The sequence below is a fragment of the Canis aureus genome, chromosome 12 (assembly GCF_053574225.1).
Source record: "Canis aureus isolate CA01 chromosome 12, VMU_Caureus_v.1.0, whole genome shotgun sequence".
NCBI lineage: Eukaryota > Metazoa > Chordata > Mammalia > Carnivora > Canidae > Canis > Canis aureus.
In genome coordinates this window covers 5061767-5084033 of record NC_135622.1, presented here as the reverse complement: position 1 = coordinate 5084033, position 22267 = coordinate 5061767, and the positions used below count along the sequence as shown (strand labels likewise).

The window sequence follows — 22267 nt, the reverse complement described above, 5'->3', positions numbered from 1 at the left end:
GAAGATGGACCCAAACTCTTGAAATTGTTGATACTATTTTTGGCAAGCCCAGTATGTTGAGAGCTTCTCTGGCTATCCTCCTCTGAGATAGTCTTTGTTGTTGTTTTGCTGTTCGTGGTATGAGACCATTGCGGTGGGTGTTACCAAAGCAGTGAACAAGAAGGCTGCCAGAACTGGCAAGATCACCAGTCTGCTCTGTCTAGAAAGCTCAGGAGGCTAAATGAATATTATCCCTAATATCTGCCCCTCTGTTATTTTTTTTTAAGATTTTAATTTTTTTCTTAAGATTTTAATTATTTGAAAGAGGGAGAGAGCATGAACAGGAGAGGGGCAGACAGCGAGAGAGAAGCAGATTCCCCACCGAGCAGGGAGCCCAACACAGGGGCCCAATCCCAGGATCCTGGGATCATGACCTGAGCCACCCTGGCACCCCAGTGCCACCCTGTTCTTAATCAGTGGTAGAAAACCTTTCTCAAAACTGTTTGTCTTGGGATGCCTGAGTGGCTCAGCAGTTGAGCATCTGCCTTTGGCTCAACTGGATCAAGTCCCACTTCAGGCTCTCTGCATGGAGCCTGCTTTTCCCTCTGCCTGTGTCTTTGCCTCTCTCTCTCTCTTTCTCTGTCTCTCATGAATAAATAAAATCTTAAAAAAAAAAACTGTCTCAGCTGGCCATCAAGCTTAATAATAATTTAATATTTAATGCCTCTAAAAAATAAAGTCTAGGGACGTCTGGGTGGCTCAGTGGTTGAACGTCTGCCTTTGGCTCGGGCCATGATCATTCCCACATCAGGCTCCTTGCATGGAGCCTGCTTTCTCCTCCCACTGCCCATGTCTCTGCCTCTCTCTGTGTATCTCATGAATAAATAAAATCTTTTAAAAAATAAAATAAAAATTTTAAAGTCTATTAAATTAAATTATCACTTATATGGTAATAAAAGCTAAAAGACAGGACAAAAGAAAAAGTACTGATTAATGGTAACAGTAGATCATAAAACCTTCAGAATAAAGGGAGAATATTTTGTAGACAATTTGTTTTGTGTGTGGCAGTTTTAAGTTACTAGTTTTCAAAATCGGTACTTTTCAGTGGGAACAACCGGACCAAAAAAATCTGTCACAGAATTTTGAGACCCATTAAAACAGTTTAATGAGAAAAACAAAATCTTTAACCTAGATGCTTCACCAACAAGTTCACCAGATATTGAAGAAGTAATTCCAATCTTACATACACTTGTTCAGAGAAAAGAAAAAGATGTTCCTTAGCCTACCTTAATAAGACTAGCATAACCTTGATGCCAGAGTTTAACTAGGAAATATGAGGAAAGAAAATTATTTTTTTTAAAGATTTATTTATTTATTTATTTATTTATTTATTTATGATAGAGAGAGAGAGAGAGAGGCAGAGACACAGGAGGAGGGAGAAGCAGGCTCCATGCCGGGAGCCCGACGTGGGACCCGATCCCGGGACTCCAGGATCGCGCCCTGGGCCAAAGGCAGGCGCTAAACCACTGAGCCACCCAGGGATCCCCGAGGAAAGAAAATTATAAACTGATCTTATTACTGAACAACTTGAGTCTAGTGGAACATAGAGTATAGTACATCATAACTATGTGAGGTTTATCCCAGGAATGGAAGCATGGTTTAATATAGAAAATAAATTCATCATAATTCACTGTGCTTAAAAATAAAAAGAAAAATTGTATGATGATCTCAAAAGATACAGAAAAAGTAAATTAAAAGTCCATTCATATAAAAACCAGGAATAGAAAGGAATTTTTTTTTAATTTATTTATTCATGAAAGAGACAGAGACAGAGACAGAAACACAGGCAGAGGGAGAAGCAGGCTCCATGCAGGGAGCCCAACATGGGACTCGATTCCGGGACTCCAGAATCACGCCTTGGGCTGAAGTCAGGCGCTAAACCGCTGAGCCACCCAGGGATCCCCAAAAGGGATTTTTCTAGTCTAGTAACATGTATCTTCCAAATATAAAAACCTATAGCAAACATGCTATCTATATAAGGAACAAAGCAAGGATAATGCCCAATATCAACATTTCTGTTCAACTTTGTCATGACATTCCTAGCCAGAATAGTAAGGCAAAAGGGAGAGAGGGAGGGAGCAAAGTGTGTAAAGAAAGGATTAGGAAAGGAAAAAACGAAAATTGTCATTAACTGCAGATAATATGATGAGCAAGGTTGCTGAACACAAATCAATGATAATAATTATTTTAGACATATACCAGAAACAAAGTAAGAAAATTAAAAAAAAAATCTTAATTCTTTATACTGGGGAGGTGGGGGAGAGATACAGTTGATTCTTATTATTCACAATAATTATGTTCCATGAAGTTGCCTTGCCCAGTGAATCAATGAATACTGAATCATTGTTCCTGGGGCTGATACAGAGTTAGGTTCCTGCAAACTCCCTGGTCATAATATTTTTATCAACTGATCAGTACATAACCTTATTTAATGTAGGTTTCTATATACAGCTATCTTATTTAATATATATTTATTAACATATTTTTGGCTCATTAACATTGAATTCATAGCTAACAGCACCATAATTCTCAAAGTTTATCTAATACATGTATGTTTTCTGTAGGGTACATCACAGCCTTCTTATGCTTAGAACTCTAGACAGAAGGGACACCTGGGCACCTGGGTGGCTCAGTCAGTTAAGCATCTGCCTTTGACTCAGGTCATGATCCTGGGATCTTGGGATTGAACCCTGCTGAGCAGGAAGCCAGCTTCTTCCTCTCCCCCTCCCCTGTTTGTGCTAGCTTGTGTGCTCTCTTTCTCTCTGTCAAATAAATAAAACCTTTTTTTTTTCTTTCTTTCTTTCTTTTTTTAAGGAACTTTTGACAGAAGAACTTTACTATGCTTGGGGCAATTTAAAAAAAAATTTTTTTATTGGAGTTCAATTTGCCAACATATAACACCCAGGGTTCATCCCGCGAAGTGCCCCCCTCAGCGCCCATCACCCAGTCACCCCAACCCCCTACCCACTTCCCCTTCCACTACCCCTTGTTCATTTCCCAGAGTTAGGTGTCTCTCATGTTTTCTCACCCTCACTAGTATTTTCACTCATTTTCTCTCCTTTCCCTTTATTCCCTTTCACTAATTTTTATATTCTCTTGGGGCAATTTTAAACAGCAAAATCATCTATCTTTAAAAATTTTAAGATAAAAATTTTTTTTTAAGATTTTATTGGGCAGCCCGGGTGGCTCAGCAGTTTGGCTCCGCCTTTGGCCCAGGGCATGATCCTGGGGTCCCCGGATTGAGTTCTGTGTCAGGCTCCCTGCATGGACCCTGCTTCTCCCTCTGCCTATGTCTCTGCCTCTCTCTCTCTTTCTCTCTCTCTCATGAATAAATAAAATCTATTTAAAAAAAAGAGAGAGAGAGGGAAATGACACCCCAGTAATTTAAGCAAGGAAATTTTATTTTAAGATTTTATTTATTTATTCATGAGAGAGACACACAGAGAGTGGCAGAGACACAGGCAGAGGGAGAAGCAGGCTCCATGCAGGGAGCCCGACACAGGACTCAATCTGGGGACCCCAGGATCATGCCCTGGGACGAAGGCAGGCTCTAAACCGCTGAGCCACCCAGGCGTCCCAAGCAAGGAAATTTTAATACAGAGAGTTGCTAAGTAGGTAAAATGTAAATTACTACTAGAAGGAATAAGAGAACTCTAAGGTGTAATGGGATAGTATGTGCTGAAAGCAGCTGCTACTTCTGGACCTGAGGGGAAAGTGAAGAAAGGGTCCTCTGCTCCCAACTGAGATTCAGACCTGAGGAAAGGGTGGATTTCTGCAAGAATATGCTACCTGCCATTGTAGCAGCAGAGACTGGCTGGGGAGCCCTCATCACTGACTGCAAGAACAACAACACTGCACTGTGCTCAGATCCAGCCAGGATGCCTATATGATGATCCATTTGAGAACAGAACACCAAAAAGAATCCCAACCACTTCTTTCAGCCTGTCAGTGTGGCTCCAGGGACCTCTATTGGCAGAGATTAACATTGAACCAAGGGGAAATAAGAGTTTGCAGTCTGGCTCATCTATCACAAAGAGGGGTGGGTTTAGAACTGAGAGGAAATATATTAATAACCGGCACATACAGCTGCCAGATAGGGCATACATTTTAAAGTCTACCGATACCAACATTAGCAAGACTGTGGCACAGTGGAAGCTCTCGTATACTGTTGGTTTAAGATATGATTGGTATAAAACAGTCTCCTTTTTGAAAAGTTTGTTATTTATGCACTGTGATCTTAGTATTTTACCTAGAGGCTTTTGCTCCTGAGAAACTTGCATTCATAGAGCAAGATCACTGGTAGAGAATTCATAGCAACATTGTGGTAATAAGAATTTGGAAACAATCCAAATGTTTTTCTGCATTAAAATCAATGTGTTGGGAAACCTGGGTGGCTCAGTGGCTCAGTGGCTGAGCATCAGCTCAGGGCATGATCCCAGTCCGGGGATCAAGTTCCGTATTGGGCTCTCTGCGAGGAGCCTGCTTCTCCCTCTGTGTCTCTGCCTCTTTCTCTGTGTCCCTCATGAATAAATAAAATCTTTAAGAAAATCAGTGTGTTGTGGCATATTGGAATAATCAGACAGCAAAGAATATTAATTTCAGTTATATGCAACAACATAGATAAATCTCAAATTATTAATTTCAAGTATAAAAGAATACATATATGGTATGGTATGACATATGTGATATTTATTCATGAGAGACACACAGAGGCAGGGACACACAGGCAGAGGGAGAAGCAGGCTCCATGCAGGAAGCCCGATGTGAGACTCGATCCCAGGACTCCAGAATCACATCCTGAACCAAAGGCAGGCGCTCAACTCCTGAGCCACCCAGGCCGTCCCTAAACATGATTTTTTTTTTTTTACAGCCTAAACATGAATTTTAAATTGCAATATTGAATAAATAAAATAAGTTGATTCCTTTTAAAAATTGGATTGGCAACCTGTAAGTACAAATTATATAATAACCCATAGAGCAGTACAGTATTCCTACTTAGGTGATAAACTCTGTGAGATTTTACTCACTCCATCCCTCCTTGAGATTCAGTATCAAGAAATTTTCCCTTCCTGACTTCTTTGTTTCAGTCTAGATTAAGGAATTTTTTTTTAAGATTTTATTTATTTATTCATGAGAGACACAGAGAGAAAGAGAGGCAGAGGGAGAAGCAGGCTCCATGCAGGGAGCCCGACATGGAACTCAATCCTGGGTTTCCAGGATCACGCCCTGGGCTGAAGGCAGCGCTAAACTGCTGAGCCACCCAGGCTGCCCTGGATTAAGGAATTTTTATTCTTTGCTACCATTATACCTTGTCTCTTCTATTCTGGCACCTAACATATTACATTATAATTGATACAAGTGCTTTTTATCACCAGTTTATGCTCCTCTGACTTTGAGGTTCTGCTCATAGAAGTGCCAGGCACTTCCTAGGTGATTGGTAAATGCCTGCAAAATGGATGACTGATGATGATTGGTTGGGATGGAGATATTGTGGAGTGCTGAAAAGCCTTATGTCTTTAACTACAGGCCCCCCAGTTATTCCTAGGATGTAGTCTATAAATATCTTAGTCTATGAGAAAGAAATTTTTAAATTTTATTTTGTAATAATTCAAAAGTAATTATAAGCATATTTAGTATCATCTGTATGATTATCTTACAGAACAGTTCTGCAACTCCTTTTCAGTGGCTGTATTAATGTATTTGTGATTGCATTTTTTCTTTGGTTTTTGGGGGTTTTGTTATGATTGCATTGTGGCATGAGGCAGTATTTTATCAGAAACTAATGAGAACAGATATACATAATTGTTTGCATCAAGTGAAAACATTAATGATTTCACCATACACTATGGAAAATATTTCCAGTAGTTCAGATGGTGAAATAATTGAATAGTAAGGGTTGGTAAATTAAAAGCAATGTATACATTGTCTTGCTCACATTGTAATTTATAATTTGTTTCAACAAAGTCAGTCCCTTTAATGTCAGTAGGAATGGTATTTGCTTTATATTTAATTTGTAAATTCTAGTTTGTAGTTGTTGAAGAACTATAGAATGTAATCAGTGGGATCCTATTAGGGTAAAAAGATATATGGAGATTTTGCAATCATCTTCATAGGAAACCCCAGAGAATTCAGACTAAAAAGGATTTAACGGGGTTGCGGGGTACAAATCAACGTCTAAGAATTAAGAGCATTTCCATGCACCAGAAATAACCAATCAAAAAATATAATAAAAGAACAGATATTAACAGTAACAACAAAAGCAAAGTAAAGTGTCTAGAATAAAAGCATATTAAGACTTGTCTGAAAAAAAAAAAAGATCTGTCTGGAAAAAATTACAAACTGTTACAAAAAGGTAATAGCTAGCATGTAAACATAGTGGACTTTAATAAAAATCCCAACAAGACATTTTGAGAAACTTGTTATACTGATTCTAAAATTCATATAGAAGAGGCACCTGGGTGGCCCAGTTGGTTAAGCATCTGCCTTTGGCTCAGGTCATGAACCCAGGGTCCCGAGATTGAGCCCCACATTGGGCTCCCTACTCAGTGGGGCATCTGCTTCTCCGTCTCCCTGCCTCTGCCCATTCTGTTTCTCTCAAATAAATAAATAAATAAAATATTTTTTAAAAAATTCATGTAAAAGAGTGTCTAGGAGTAGCCAGGTAGCCAAGTCTACTTGATAAACAGTAAGTAGAACCTAACCTGTGAACATGAAGATTTATTATTTGGCTATAGTAATTATAAAAGAATTTGGTATCAGTATAAGGTAGATTTAAGAAACAGAGAAAGCCCAGAAATGGACCCATACATATATGGGAGAAGTTGCATTACAAATCACTGGGGGAAAAGATGAACTGGGACAGATGTCTGGGACATATGCTTTCCGTCCAGAAAAAACACAATTTATTGTTAAATGTTTTTCAACACCATACACACAAATATATTCCAAATAAATTACTTAGTGTATAAAACAAAATTTTTTAAATGTTAGAAACAAATATGTTTTTATGACTATAAGGGTTAAAAACTCTTTTAAAGGGCACCTTGGTGGCTCAGTCAGTTGAACATCTGACTCTTGATTTCAGCTCAGATCATGATCTCAGGGTTGTGAGATTGAGCCCCTTAAGATTCTCTCTCCTCTCCATCTGTCCCTCCCTGCATTCCCTCTCTTAAAAAAAAAATCTTAGAGAGACACAAAGAACAGTACAATAAAGAAAATACTTACAGATTTAATGACATCAAAATTAGACTTCTGCATTATAGAAAACACCATAAAATAAAGACAGGTAACACGCTAGGGAAGATATTTGTTATAGGCAAATGAAAAAGAAAAGTTGTATAAATAGGAACTATTAAGGAGACACAGAATAGCAAGTTTTTAGAGAAAAAAATCTATCCAATTTCTGAGCTCCAAGGTTTTTTATTAAATGTTGATTATTTCCTTAAGTTGCCCTATTATTTAGTCTTCCATTTATTTATTTATTTTTTTAGTCTTCCATTTAGTTAGCAAATATTTACTAAGAATCTATAAGACTTAGCACATGACTTAGTAAGAATCCCAGAATAAGATCTTAATAAAGAAAAGTTATTCCCCTGAGTGAGGCATGAGCTTATGCTGTTTAGCTCTATTTATTTTAACAGTGATACGTGAGCACCTCCTCTTGTACTCTTCATCAGCTTTACTCTTTGAAATAACTTGCTAATACCTTGCTGTTTTAAAGGTAAAGGGGCGGGGGTGCTAGCTGAGGAAGCATCTATTGAATATCTTAGCAATTCTCCAAGGTCAGCCAATTGTTTGTTATTTGTAGGTCAACAATAGAGTTTAGAATTAATTTCTAGCAGTTGCTCTTTTTTCCAGCATATTTTACTTAAGGACACAGAGAATAGTTTGGTTTGACAGTAACAAGATCCAGCTGCCATTTATTCAGTTACTATTTATTTATTTTTAAGATTTTATTTATTTAACAGAGAACACAAGCTGGGGAAGCAACAGGCAGAGGGAGGAGAAGAAGCAGGCACGCTGGAGCCTGATGCAAGGGCTGATTCCAGGACCCTGAGATCATGACCTAAGGCAAAGGCAGACGCTTAACTGTCTGAACCATTCAGGCGCCCCAGTTACATTCTTGACAAAATAATAAGCTGCACCAGCAACAGTGGACATACTAGAATGACATTAACCAGAGACACCCAAGTGGCTCAGTGGTTGAATTTCTGCCTTCGACTTAGGGCATGATCCCAGAGTCCCGGGATCGAGTTTCACATCAGGCTCCCTGCATGGAGCCTGCTTCTCCCTCTGCCTATATCTCTGCCTCTTTCTTTCTGTGTCTTTCATGAATAAATAAAATCTTAAAAAAAAAAAGAATGACATTAACCAATATGCCTATGTCAGTAGTACCATGTGGTACTACTGTGGTCTGGCAGTTAGATTAAGACTGGAGAAAAGGGTTTCCTCAGAGTCATAAGAACCCCTTGGCTTCTGATAAAATTTTCTCACAAGGACTACATTACCTACTTAGATCACCTGGAATTCCACCAGATCAAACAAATATGTGCTTACAATAAAAAAAATCACCAAACACATTGGAAAACAAACCACCATAAAGGAGAATCAGCAGATTTAGCTCATCTGCCCCCACCCTCATGAGATTCAGAAGTTAGAATTATCAGAATATATAAAACAACTATATAAGAAATTTTAAAGAATGATTAATAGAGGGGTGCCGGGTGGTTCAGTTGGTTAAGTGTCTGGCTCTTGATTTTGGTTCAGGTCATGATATTGAGGTGGTGGGATTGAGTCGCACATCAAGCTCTGTGTTCAGCACAGAGTCTGCTTATCCTTTTCTCCCTCTGCTTCTCTCTCTCTCTCTCTCAAATAAATGAATAAAATATTAAAAAAAAAAAAAAGGAAAAAAGAGAAAAGGGCACTGGGGTGGTTCACTGGTTGAGTGCCTTTGGTTCAGGTCGTGATCCCAGAGTCGGGGATCAAGTCCCACATCAGGCTCCCCACAGGGTGCCCCTTTATTCCTCTACCTATGTCTCTGCCTCTCTCTCTCTCTTATGAATAAATAAATAAAATCTTTTAAAGAGATTAATAGAATAAAATGAACAATGGATGTTTGGACAGATTTGAAAAAGAACCAACAAGAATTCTAGAAAGAGGGGATCCCTGGGTGGCTCGGCAGTTTGGCGCCTGCCTTCAGCCCAGGGCGTGATCCTGGAATCCTGGGATTGAGTCCCGCACTGGGCTCCCTGCATGGAGCCTACTTCTCCCTCTGCCTATGTCTCTGCCTCTCTCTCTTTCTCTCTGTCTCTCATGAATAAATAAATAAAATCTTAAAAAAAAAATTCTAGAAAGAAAGAAAAAAGATTAAGCTAGAAATTAGTTCTGAAGAAATTAGAATGCAGCAATTAGGAAGAAGGACGTGAAAAAAAGATTGGAATGAGAGGCCTAATTAACATCAAATTAGCTTCCAGGAGGAGAGAACCTTTGAGGTTGTCTGAGGAGATAATAGCTGATGACTCTGAAGGTGATGAAAAACATGAATCTGCAGTTACAGCAACCACAACATGTACTAAGCAGGATAATTTTAAAAAGAAATTCACACCTAATCATTGTAATGAAATTACAAAACCAAACCAAACCAAAAAATAACAAGTGTTAGGATGAGGGGAAAGTTCTGTTTCTGAAAGGCATGTAAAATGGTAGCATAGCTGTGGAATACAACTTGATGGTTCCTCAAAAACATTAAATGTAGAATTCCTGTATGATCTAGCAGTTCAGCTTCTGGGTATATACCCCCAGAAATGAAAGCAGGGACTCAAACAAATACTTGTACACCAGTGTTCAGAACAACATTATTCACAATAGCCAAAAGGTAGAAGCAAACCAAGTACCAATTTTTAGAGCAGTGGATATGTAAAATGTACTATATACATAAAATAGAATATCATCTAAACTTAAAAAGGAAAGAATTCTGGTATATGCTACAACATGGACGAACCTTGAAGCATTATGTAAGTGAAATAAGCCAGTCGCAAAAAAGGTAAGTATTGTATGATTCTGCTTAAACTACAGTAGTGAAATTTACAGAAAGTATAGTGGTGGTTGTAGGGGAATGGGGGAGGTGATGTTCAATGGGTATAGAGTTTGAGTTTTGCAAGGTAAAGAGAATTGTGGAGAGTCCTTATACAACAGTGTGAATGTTGTATGTGAATGTATATATCCATAGAGATAGAAAGCAGATGAAAAGTTGTCAGGAGCTGGAGGGAGGTGGTAGTGGCAAGTTAATTGTTTAATGGGTACAGAGTTTCTGTATAGGATAATAAAAATTTTTGGAAATAGATGGTGGTGGTTGTACAACATTGTGAATATAATGAATACCCCTGAGTTGTACTTTTAAGAAATGGTTAAAAAAAAAAGGGGGGGTTAAAATGGCACGTTTTATTTTACCATAATAAAAAATAAAAAGCAATGCCAAAGAGAAAAGACAGAAAGACAAATCACATACATACACAAGCCTGCAATTAGATTGACAGCACACTTTTCAACAGCAATTGTGGAAGCCAGATGGCAGTTATGAAAAGTATTCCATAGCATTTCTAGAAAATAGCTGTCAATATAGATTTGCATACAAAGCAAAACCTTTCAAGAACCATTCAAATCATATAAAAATATTTTTAGAGAAACCTAAGCTGAGATAATTCACCATCAACAGACTTCTGAATCAGTTTTAGTCTGAGAAGTTAGCAATAGGGAGGGTTGGTGAATCAAACTGGCAGTAAAATAAAACATCTAGGAAAAGCCTTAACAGGAATTATGTTGAAACCTATATGAATAAATTATATTTGGGAATGTTGAATATAAATTCATAAATATTAGTGTTTTGCTGCAGTGAAGGATAATGTGATACGTTATATCATGTTAATAGATAATACTTTCTCCAAATTAATATATCAGCCTAATATAATCCAAATTAAAAATACCAAAATTTCCTCTTTGTAACTTAGCGTTATTCTAAATTTACTGTAGAAAAATAAGCAAATTAGAATATGAGAAATGTTTTGAAATGCAATTGGAATGAGGGAAGAAGATAAGCTACAGTTTTGAAGATAATACAGTAACAGTTGACCCATGGAAAATATGGGTTTGAACTGCTCAGATCTACTTATACATTGATTTCTTTTTATTATTTGGCACAGTACCGTAAATGTATTTTCATTATGATTGTAATATTTTTTTCAGTTTAATAAGAATGCAATATATAATGTACAAAAACACGTGAACTGTTTATATCATTGGTAAGTCAACAGTAGGCTATTAGTGAAGTTTTGGGGGAGTCAAAAGTTATGTGTGGATTTTCAGTTATGGGGGATTGGAGTCAGAGTGCCCCTAGCCACCCCCCCTACATTGTTCAAGATCAATTGTATAATTTAAAAATGGATTAATAGAACAGAATTCACAGCCTAGAAAAAGATTAATATTGAATATATGCTAGAGGAAGCAGTAAATCAATGAGGAAAAGAGAAGTTATGATATTGGAACTATTAATAGGAAATCTGTTTAGATTAGAGTTTGGCTTTACATTCTGTATCAACTAGATTTCATTTAAAAGAAACATTTTTATTTCTTTCTTCATGAGACTCATGGAGAGAGGCAGAGACACAGGCAGAGGAAGAGGCAGGCTCCCTATAGGGAGCCTGATGCAGGACTCGATCTCATGATTTTGGGATCACTACCTGAGCCAAAGGCAGTCGCTCAACCACTGAGCCATCCACTTGTCCCTGTACCCAGTAGATTGTAAATGAATTACACAACTTAATTTTTTATAAATGTTAATCATTAAAAGAAAAGTAAAAGAAAATAAGTTATATTTTTTAGTTTCTGGTAGGCTTCCTATACTTAAAAAGTGGCACTAGAGAGCACTTTTTATTTTAACAAGGCTACATTTTAAAATTAAAATTATATGATTTAAAATGTAACTTAAAAATTAAAGTGCAAAAAAAAAATTAAAGTGCAAAGTGGAGAAAAGATACTTGCGATGTTGGCAAAATAATATTTTATGTATAAAACTTGTTTAATCCTCAGATAAACACTAACATGCTAGTGAGTAGATAGGCACAGTTCGTAAGAGAAAGTACTGCCTTATTCCATTGATCAGGCTTAGTGTTACTAAAGGTAGGATATCAAGAGATTGTGTATGTCCTAATGGGATGCAGTATGAACGATATAGTATCATTTATTTAATATTTGCTCCCCCAAATTTGAAAATCCAGCTGATTTTCAGAGGAAAATTGAGGCATTAGTAGAATAAGCTCAATGACTCAAGAGAAGCAAATAAGTAAAGCTGGAGAATGTGGAATGTTGTGCTGGACTGTAACATCAATGAATGTCATGGGAAAAAAACTGAGAACAGTTTAATCTAATTGCTCTAGATTAAAAGAGATTGAAGAGACATTACCAAATGCAATGTGTTGACCTTCTTTGGATCCCGATTCAAACAAACCATCCGTGGGACGGGTTAGCTCCCATCCACGTGGCTCAGCTCAGCAGTTGAGCATCTGCCTTTGGCTCAGGCTCACAGTGGTGTGATCCCAGGGTCTGGGATCGAGTTCCACACTGGGCTCCCCACATGGAGCCTTCTTCTCCCTCTGCCTGTGCCTCTGTCTGTCTCTCTCTCTGTGTCTCTCATGAATAAATAAAATCTTAAAAAAAAAAACAACTGTAAATTGACAGCTTTGAAGCATTTAAGAAAGTTTTAATGTTCAATTAAAAATATTAATAGAATATGTCAATTGTACTTCAGTTTTGAAAAATTAAAATCCTAGGATCAGTCCCGGCATCATGCTCCCAGCTCAGCAGGGAGTCTGCTTCTCTGTCTCCCTCTGTTCCTCCCCTCTGCTTGTGCTCTCTCTTGAGCATTCTCTCTCTTTCAAATAAATGAGTAAAATATTTAAAAGTTTTTTTCATTTTATTAAATTCACCTTCCCTTTTGGTATCCCAGTTGTATCAATGAGCTCATTGACTAACCCTCATAACTTCATATACATCAGAAAGCTTGGTGTGCTGTCATAGCCTCATGTATGTCATTGATAAAGAGGATTAAATAAGAATGTTTAAGATTTTATTTATTTGTATTATTTGAGTGAGAGCATGCACACAAGCGTGGGAGGAGCAGAGGGAGAAAATCTCAGGTTGACTCCATGCTAATCCCAACTCAGTGCTTGATTTCACAACCCCGAGATTATGGCCAGAGCCGAAACCAAGAGGGTGATGCTGAACTGACTGTGCCACCCGGGCACCCCAGAATATTTAAGATTCTAAAGTGTTAACTATACTTCAATTAAAAATAATAAAGTGTGTCAACTATACTTCAATTTAAAAACTTTTAAATTAAAAAATTTTTTAGAAGAGTGTTTAAGATTTTAGTCCTGCTAGGCACTAGGAAAAAAGTCTTAAACATCAGAAGACATTTGGAAAATAATTTTATTGACCACTTTATTTTCTGATATCTAGTTTGAGACATAAATTAACATTTTTATATTGTCTTTGTCACTTTTTCTCCTCAGGGATCCATCTGTCTCTAAATCTATAGAACGAATCTTCAAAATCTGGGAAGATAGAAATGTGTACCCAGAAGAAATGATTATGGCATTGAGAGAAGCTTTGAGTAAGTGTATTTTCTCTCCTAAAAGAAAAAAATTGAGTCTTGAGTCTTTATGTATATTTTTATAGGTCTGGTCCTGTTGCTTAATAATGAAAAATATAATTCTGGATTGGGTCCTATTTATTTAAAATTAAGTACTTATAAAATCTGTTTGAATTAAAATTTAATTAGAATTAGTTTGTGGAGGATTGGATTTTGTTCATATTAACTAGAGAAAGTCAAGCATATTAAAGAATGGTGGCTATCTGATTATTTTTCTGCATTTGTTTTACTTTGAGTGTTTTAAACTACTCATTTTTGTGTGTGTTTAATAATTACTGCCCTGTCCTATTACTGTTGGAGAATTTTTTAATGGGGTTTCCGTTTCCACTAAGTTATTTAATATTAAGCATATATTGACATTCTTTATCTCTTGGTTTAGATTTCCAGTAAGTTGTGTACTTGTTTTTAAAAAGTTATTTATTTCCTATGTATTAGATGCATGTAGTTGAGCCATTAAATATAAGTTGGTGATATCATGACTCTTATTTGACTAGAAATTAGCTTTTAAAAATAGCATCTTCTAAGAAGCTGTTAAATTCTATTTTGAATGTGTTAACTAGTATTTTTAAGCTTCCTGCCCTGTTCTTCTCAAAATCAGTAGTTTTATTGATTATAGAAATCACGTTTATTTGACAGCTTCTTAGATCTGGTGAGAGTTTTTATTTTTTTAAAAAAATGAAAGAAAAGGAAAGAAAGAAACAACACACAGTCTCGGATTGCCTTTTTTCAATGCTACAACTTTGACACTGAAGTGGACAGACAAAACAGCTTCCCATAATGCCAGATTGCAAAAACTGAAATGTTTTCCAGGTACCACTTTCAAAACTCAGAAGCAGCTGAAAGAAAATCTGAACAAACAACCGAATAAGCAGTGGAAGAAATCACAAAGTAAGGAACAAAATCTCAACTAATATAAAATTACCTCCTCTTTTTGGAGCAGAAGAAAATGTAGACCATTTGACATCGTACCTGGCATAAACCATGGGGAAGCCTGTGTTTTCCAGGCCTGGGAGAGTGACCCAGTGACTTATACTAAACAAGCCATCATGGAGTTACTTCTTTAAAAAAACAAAACAAAAAACAAAAAACAAAAAAAAAAAACCTACTTTTAAACAAAGAAAATGCAGAAAAGGGGTTTAAATGAGTGAAGATTCAAGAGTAGTTGGGGGATTGAAAGAAGAAAACAAATGCTTGATAGTGCCCAGGCTAACTCCTAGGTTGAAAAATATATATGAAGTTAGAGGCAGCTGACATTAAACAACAGAGCTGAAGAGGAGACTAGGCATTAAGAAGCATTTCTGTGGGAGCCATGAAATCCTTCAGATTTGGGGATACCCTCTACCAGATTAGACATGGGCCTCAAATCCTGGCCAGAAGCTCATTCTCTAACAGGAGCTCCTTTTATGTTTATCATGTTTACCCAGCATGAGATCAAGGGAGTGGAATACTGCATGTGATAGGCTGCTGTGGGCCAAACTGAGGAATATTGAGAAAGACTTGAAGGTGTGGAGGGAACAAGGTAGAAGACAGTGAGAATTGGGAGATAAAACAAGACACTTGATATTCATATGATATTCATCATGATTCAGGGAGTCCTCTGACATCCTTTGGTCGTAAGTTGCATGCTTAGGAACAGCAAGAGTCGTCATTTCAGCCAAAGTTGAACTACAGTGGTAATGTACTTAGAACTTTCCCTGCCTATTTTTGCTGTGAATTGAGTCAGCAGAAAAAAGAAATCCAAAGCTAAATCATAGGAATAGACTTGATGTTTATAAGTAATTTTCTTCAGCCAGTGCTCAGGATTAATTGGATGCCCTGCTCCTGAACACTCTTAATTTGAGATACTGAGATCTTCTTAAACTCAGTCAGACTAGGAAAAAAGGGTACTTCATGTATCTCAGTATCTCCAAATCAGTAACTCTAGGACTTGATGACTTAAAGGGTTTTTTGGAGGTAAGTAGGTTAGACCTATCTAAATAGTATATTTTTATATTGGCCACCCTTGGGAATGTTTAAATTTCATATTATAGGAGTATTTATTCTAGGAATTATATTATTATTTAAATGTACATATTTGACATATGTTCAAAGTGTTCACGTTAACTATAGAGCTGAAAAATTACCTGAATATTAGCCAGTTTTGTGTATCTTTATTCTTAATGACTTTTTGTTTAATTCAACAGCATCCACGAATCCAAAAGCTGCTCTCAAGTCTAAGATAGTTGCAGAATTTCGAGTAAGTTATAGAATACATTTAACATGACAAAGCTTTATTCACCCATCCCTTTTGTTATAGTTCCCTGTATAGTCCAGTAAGATTAATTTTTATTCAGAACACCTGGGTGGCTCAGTGGTTGGGCTTCTGCCTTCGGCTCAAGGTGTGATCCCACAGTCCCAGGATCAAGTCCCACATCGGGCTTTGTGCGTGGAGCCTACTTCTCCCTGTGCCTGTGTCTCTGCCTCTCTCTCTCTCTCATAAATAAAATCTTTATTAAAAAGATTAATTTTTATTCAGTTGTACATCAATTATATGGGTTTTAAGTACTTCTTTTTTTGTTTAGTTTTTTTTATTTATTAGAGAGAGTGAGAGTACAAGCGAGGGAGAGAGTCAGATGGGGGAAGCAGACTCCCTGCTGAGCAGGGAGCCAAACAGAACATGACCTGAATAGAACATGACCTGAGCCAAAGGCAGATGTTTAACCAATTGAGCCACCCAGGCACCCCTTCATCAGTTATATTTTAAACAAGTTTTTAAACTATTCTGAAGGAATCCAGATTGAGACAGATTACTTGGAGTTTTATATGTTCCCCTAAGGGAAGAATCAACCTTCTTCCAGATTATCTATTACCCGCCAAGTTCTATATTGAAACCACCCCCCCCCCCAACGAGATGTTCATCCTTCTGTGAAGTCCTACTAAATTAGAACTTGCTTAGAGTTAACATAATTAGACTATATTTATCTAACTAAAATTTAAAGAATAAGTAGATCTTTGTCTTAGTCTTAACCTTATATGGTCAATTAGCTTTGAGTAACTAAGGAAAGGATATTTTAAAGTATGTAACTAAAAACAATGGTTTTGACATGAATATTGATATTGCTATCCCCAGTTATGAGGAAATGCAAAGGGTTTCTTTCCCCTTGGTTTTACTAGGTTTTAGACATGTTTTATGTTAACGGAGGATGATGGAATAAGTGAATAACTTCAAAAATAAAGTAAGACTCTGGTCTGTGTTCAGTCCCAGGCCCTCATTGAAGAACTGTTGCTGTACAAGCGCTCAGAAGATCAGATAGAATTGAAGGAGAAACAGCTGTCAACCATGAGGGTGGATGTGTGCAGCACAGAAACTCTCAAATGTTTAAAAGGTAATACTTCTTTTTAAATAGAATAACTCCGATTTTCTTCCCAGACCTGTCATTTTAAGTCATCAGACTGGCTTCTCCCATAAAGAGAACCTTAGGTTTTAGGAGCAGTTGTGGCACTTCTCGTTTTTCAGGTCATAATTTCATGCATACAAATTTCATAAGTAAATTCTTGTCTTTCACATTGCACACCTTAAACTTAACACAATGTTATACGTTGATTGTATCTCAATAAAGCAGAAGAAAATATTTTTAAAAATCTAAAAAAAATAAAACAAATTTGTCCTTTTCCTTGTTTCTAGTGCTTTCTTAATGTATTGGGTTACATATAGACAGATGTGTTTCACATGTGTGATAATGTGGTTTGGGTATGTTCTTTAATAAGATCACTGTAATGCCTTATAAAATTTGCTTGTTGCTCTCGTCCTTAATTGTAAATTAAAAATGATAATTGGGGTATCCCTGGGTGGCTCAGCGGTTTAGCGCCTGCCTTTGGCCCAGGGTGCGATCCTGGAGTCCTGGGATTGAGTCCCGCGTCGGGCTCCCGGCATGGAGCCTGCTTCTCCCTCTCCCTCTGCCTGTGTCTCTGCCTCTCTCTCTCTATGTCTATCATAAATAAATAAAATCTTTAAAAACAAAAAATAAAATAAAAATAAAAATGATAATTGTATCAATAAATTATTAGAATGTAAATCTCATGAAGGTAGAAATTACCTTGATTTGTTCCTTGCTGTATCCTAGCACCTAGAACAATGCCTGCTACATACATTAATAGGCATTGGATAAATATTTTTTAAATCATGAATAAACGATTTGCCCGCTATTCATTTGGTGCCCGCTATTCATTTGGGTGCCTGTTTTGCTCTTGCACCGTACTTTAACAGTTTTTACCTAATTTAATCCTCACAACAACCCAAAAGCATATTAAAGACCTCCATTTTGTACATAAGAAATCTGAGGCTTCATAAAGAGATAAGTAGCTTACACAAGTTACAGCTGATAAAAAGCAAAGCCAAAATTTGTACCCACATCTTAACATCCAGTAGTCACTGGGAAAGATGTATATTTGGGAGAGTTAAGTAACAGTTTGTAATGTCACTATTGTTGAAAAAACCGTTCATGGTTTGTATTCTTATCAGGGATCTTCTTCAGAGAGGAAAGAAGAATTTTGAGTATGATACACACAGAGGTCACTTCATCTTTACTTTTCTGAACCTCCCATTTTCTCACATTCAACCGTGAATCTAAGGGAACAGAATAGAACCTCATCCTGTTACTCCTAATTAGCAGCTCAATATCCAATTTGTGAAGAAAACCAGTTAATAGACTTTCTTTCAGTTGAACTTGGTTTTCTTTACCTTAATGATAAACTTCATGATATACTATTGGCTGCACCCTAGCAGATTCACATGAATTGTTTTAATAATCTGTTTTGTGGGTTTTATAACTTGGAGAATCTCCTTTAAGGTGAAACTGAGACTAAGGCAGCAAGAACAGGTTCACAGATTATGTAAAAGGGGTTTTCTTTAAAACATTAAATTTTTTTACATTTTGTTTTATCCTAAAATGAATATTTCCTCTTATTTTAGATAAGACAGGTGGAAAGAAGTTCTCCAAAGAATTTGAAGAGGCAAGTTCCAAGCTTGAGGAATTTGTGAATGGATTAGATAAGCAGGTGAAAAATGGGCCTTCACTAACAGAAGCATTGGAAAATGCTGGAATTTTCTATGAAGCACAGTACAAAGAAGTAAAAGTGGTGGCCAATGTAAGTGATAATTAAACCTATCTTATATCAATTACTTACTATAAATCAGTGACTGTTTATATGATTTATCTAACTCAGTGAGGGCATGGATGAAAAAATTACTTTTAAAGGTAAGTAGCCTTGTACAAGGTAATAGAGCCAGCAAGTGGAAGAGTCTGAATTAAGACCTGGCTCTTTTTGACACTAAAGCTCATGGGTACCATGACCATTAATCTATACTAAAGCCTTATGTCGTAGCATTTCAAAGAGAGGGTGCCTGGTTATTGTTACAGGATATGGGAATTAGGCAGAAGTATACATACTTTACTGTCTTACCAGAAAACTGAATGGAAACATTGTTACTAGTGGGCTCAGAAAGGAACTGTTTTATAATGAAATTTTTTATAGTTTTGTTTATTTTTCTAGAGAAGGAGTGGGTGGGAGAGGGGTAGAGAGAGAGGGGGAGAGAGAATCTTAAGCAGGACACTTAACCGACTGAGCTGTCCAGGCACTCTGGATTTTTTTATAATAGTTTTAATCACTGTGTATGGTCATAAAAGCAGATGGTAGAGTAGATCCCACCAGCCCCACTTCCTAGAAGCAATCCGTTTTAACTCCTTTTTTTTTTTTTTTGGCATTTGCCTCCGTGTTTGGTTTGGTTTGGTTTGGTTTGGTTTTTAAGATTTTACTTATTTGGGATGCCTGGGTGGCTCAGCAGTTGAGTGTCTGCCTTTGGCTCAGAGCGTGATCCCAGTTCGGGGGTTGAGTCCCGCATCGGGCTCCCTGTGAGGAGCCTGCTTCTCCCTCTGCATGTCTTTGCCTCTCTCTGTCTCTTTCATGAATAAATAAATAAAATCTTAAGGAAAATAAAAAGGATTTTATTTATATTTATTTGAGAGAGGGTATGCACACCAGGAGGAGGAGAGGGAGAAGCAAACTCCCTGCTGAGCGAGGATTCCAGTGTGGGGCTCAATCCCAGGATTCTGGAATCAAGACCTGAGCTGAAGACAGATGCCTTAACTGAGTGAACCATCCAGATGCCCTAGCCTTCATATTTCTGAATAATATGCCTTATATTTCTTTCTTGATTTATCCTATTTAAGAAATATCTACTAACTTCTTGGTACGACAAATGAGGATTTAACTTATACTCCACTGCCTTGCTCCTCCTCCCAATAGCCTTATGTAACTATTTTAAATCTGTTGATTACTATATTTGATATTTTTTGACCACTAACTCTAGACTCTTCACTTTATAAAATGAGGTTATTTACATCTTTCTCCTTTACTATTAGTTTTCATCTATCCCTTCAATTTCCCAACTTCAGTAAACTGTACTTTTACATCATCAAAGTTGACAATATTTATATTTCACTCTATAATCATAATTAAATGTTACTTCCTGCTTTAAAGGCTGAAAATTTGGGATGCCTGGGTGGCTCAGCAGTTGAGCATCTGCCTTTGGCTCAGGGCGTGATCCCTGGGGCTTGGGATCGAGTCCCACATCAGGCTCCTCACGGGGAGCATGCTTCTCCCTCTGCCTATGTCTCTGCCTCTCTCTGTGTGTCTCTCATGACTAAATAAATCTTTTAAAAAATAATAAAGGCTGAAAATTTATAAACAAAGCTTATGGTACAACTGTGTAAACATTGAACACCATACAGTCTTATGATAGCTGTGGTTTTATTAGATAATTTTTTATTTTTTCCTAGAATTTTTTTGCCTTCTCATAGCCTTTTGTGTCTAGATCTCACTCTAGGACTGCTGTTTATTGATATTGAGTTGAGTACTCTCTTTTAGAGTCTAGGTCTTCTTTAATTGGTTTTCTTTCTTGTTTTGATGGAGCACATTCTCAGTTAATTTCCCCATAGAGGGGGCTTATGGGAGAGAGAAATTTTCCGAGTCCTTGGATCTCAAAATCTTTTTATTCTGTTTTCATGTTTGCTTTTGTAGTTTAGTTGGTTGAAAATCACTTTCCCTAACAGCTTAAAAGGCATTACTTCATTGTCTTCAATATTATTATTTTTTTAAGTTTCTTTTTTTTTTTTTTTTAAGATTTTATTTATTTATTCATGAGAGACAGAGAGAGAGAGGCAGGCAGAGAGAGAAGCAGGCTCCATGCAGGGAGCCTGACGTGGGACTAGATCCTGGGTCTCCAGGATCACACCCCGGGCTGAAGGTAGCACTAAACCGCTGAGCCACCCAGGCTGCCCTGTCTTTAATATTATTGATGTGAAATCTTTGCAAGATTATTTATAGGTGACTTTTTTTTTTCTGCCTGGGAGCTTTTAGGGACCCCATTATAGTGTCCTGAAATTTTTACCATGATGTACCTATATATGAGGTTTTGTTTTTCATTTATTATGGATTACTTGGAGGGCTTTCTGTCTAAAAGTTCTTCAGTTGTGGAATAATTTCTTTCTCTTTTATGTTCTCATGTTTTCTCAACTTTGATCTTTTTGTACTGCTTTCTGGAAGATCTTAAGGGTTTCCTCCTCCCCCACCCCCATTATCTCCATCTTTGGCTTTTATAATTCTGGCTTTCATCAAAAATCAGATAATGGGGGCCCCTGGGTGGCTTAGTTGGTTAGGAGTCTGCTTTAGGCTCAGGTCACGATCCCAGGGTCCTGGAATCAAGCTCCATATCAGGCTCCCTTCTCAGTGGAAACCTGCTTCTTCCTCTCCCTCTGCCATTCCCCCTACTTGTGCTCCCTGACTCGCTGTGAAATAAATAAAATCTTTTTAAGAATTACGTAATATCTGTGTCCACTCATATTTAAGAATGAGGTATGAAAAAATTGAGAAGCTGTCTGTACATAGGTAGGTACTATTTACTTTTGGGTTTGACTAGTAAAGTCTGTGTAGGTGAGGAACTAGCGTTATTTGGGGCAGGAGGGAGCCCTAAAAGAAGGCTGGAGTCTTCTTACCAGACTATTTTAACTCTTTAGAAAAGTCACAGTTTTTGCCCAAGGCATAGTGCCTTGGCTGCCAAGTGTGGAGATTGCAAGAGAAGTAGTATTGTTTGGTAGAGACGCTTTTAATTAATTTTCCTGATTTCAACCCCACCACTCACTCCACCCTTCTATATTCATCATGCCTTAGATGAGAGCTGCTCAGGGATTCTGCAAGTCAGATCAGCTGCTTTCTTAGGTATAGCTCCCCCTCTGTACATTCCTAACCTCATTTTCCTTTCCCCTGACTCATCCCTTCTTTTTCACTCTTCCAACCTCCTTTTGTCTTCTAAAAATTCATAGAAACATTTTTCCTGGGTATGCTTCTGGTTATTTGTTTATCCCTTTGTTGTTGTTGTTTTTTAAAAGATTTATTTATTTATTTATTTATTTATGATAGAAAGAGAGAGAGAGAGGCAGAGACACAGGAGGAGGGAGAAGCAGGCTCCATACTGGGAGCCCGACA

The 22267-nt window shown here is 37.2% G+C and overlaps 1 protein-coding gene across 6 annotated transcripts in view; it reads left to right on the top strand.

Annotated features, from left to right (window-relative positions):
* RPRD2 (regulation of nuclear pre-mRNA domain containing 2) overlaps window positions 1-22267 on the top strand; it is a 90970-nt gene that overhangs the window by 45033 nt on the left and 23670 nt on the right. For 3 of the 6 annotated variants that reach the window (XM_077842428.1, XM_077842432.1, XM_077842430.1), the window contains exons 3-7: window positions 13605-13705; window positions 14555-14632; window positions 15928-15980; window positions 16983-17109; window positions 18696-18871. In XM_077842428.1, the coding sequence (XP_077698554.1) occupies window positions 13605-13705; window positions 14555-14632; window positions 15928-15980; window positions 16983-17109; window positions 18696-18871 (535 nt within the window). The remainder of the gene's footprint in view (window positions 1-13604; window positions 13706-14554; window positions 14633-15927; window positions 15981-16982; window positions 17110-18695; window positions 18872-22267) is intronic. The other 3 variants (XM_077842429.1, XM_077842433.1, XM_077842431.1) reach the window with 1 other exon arrangement.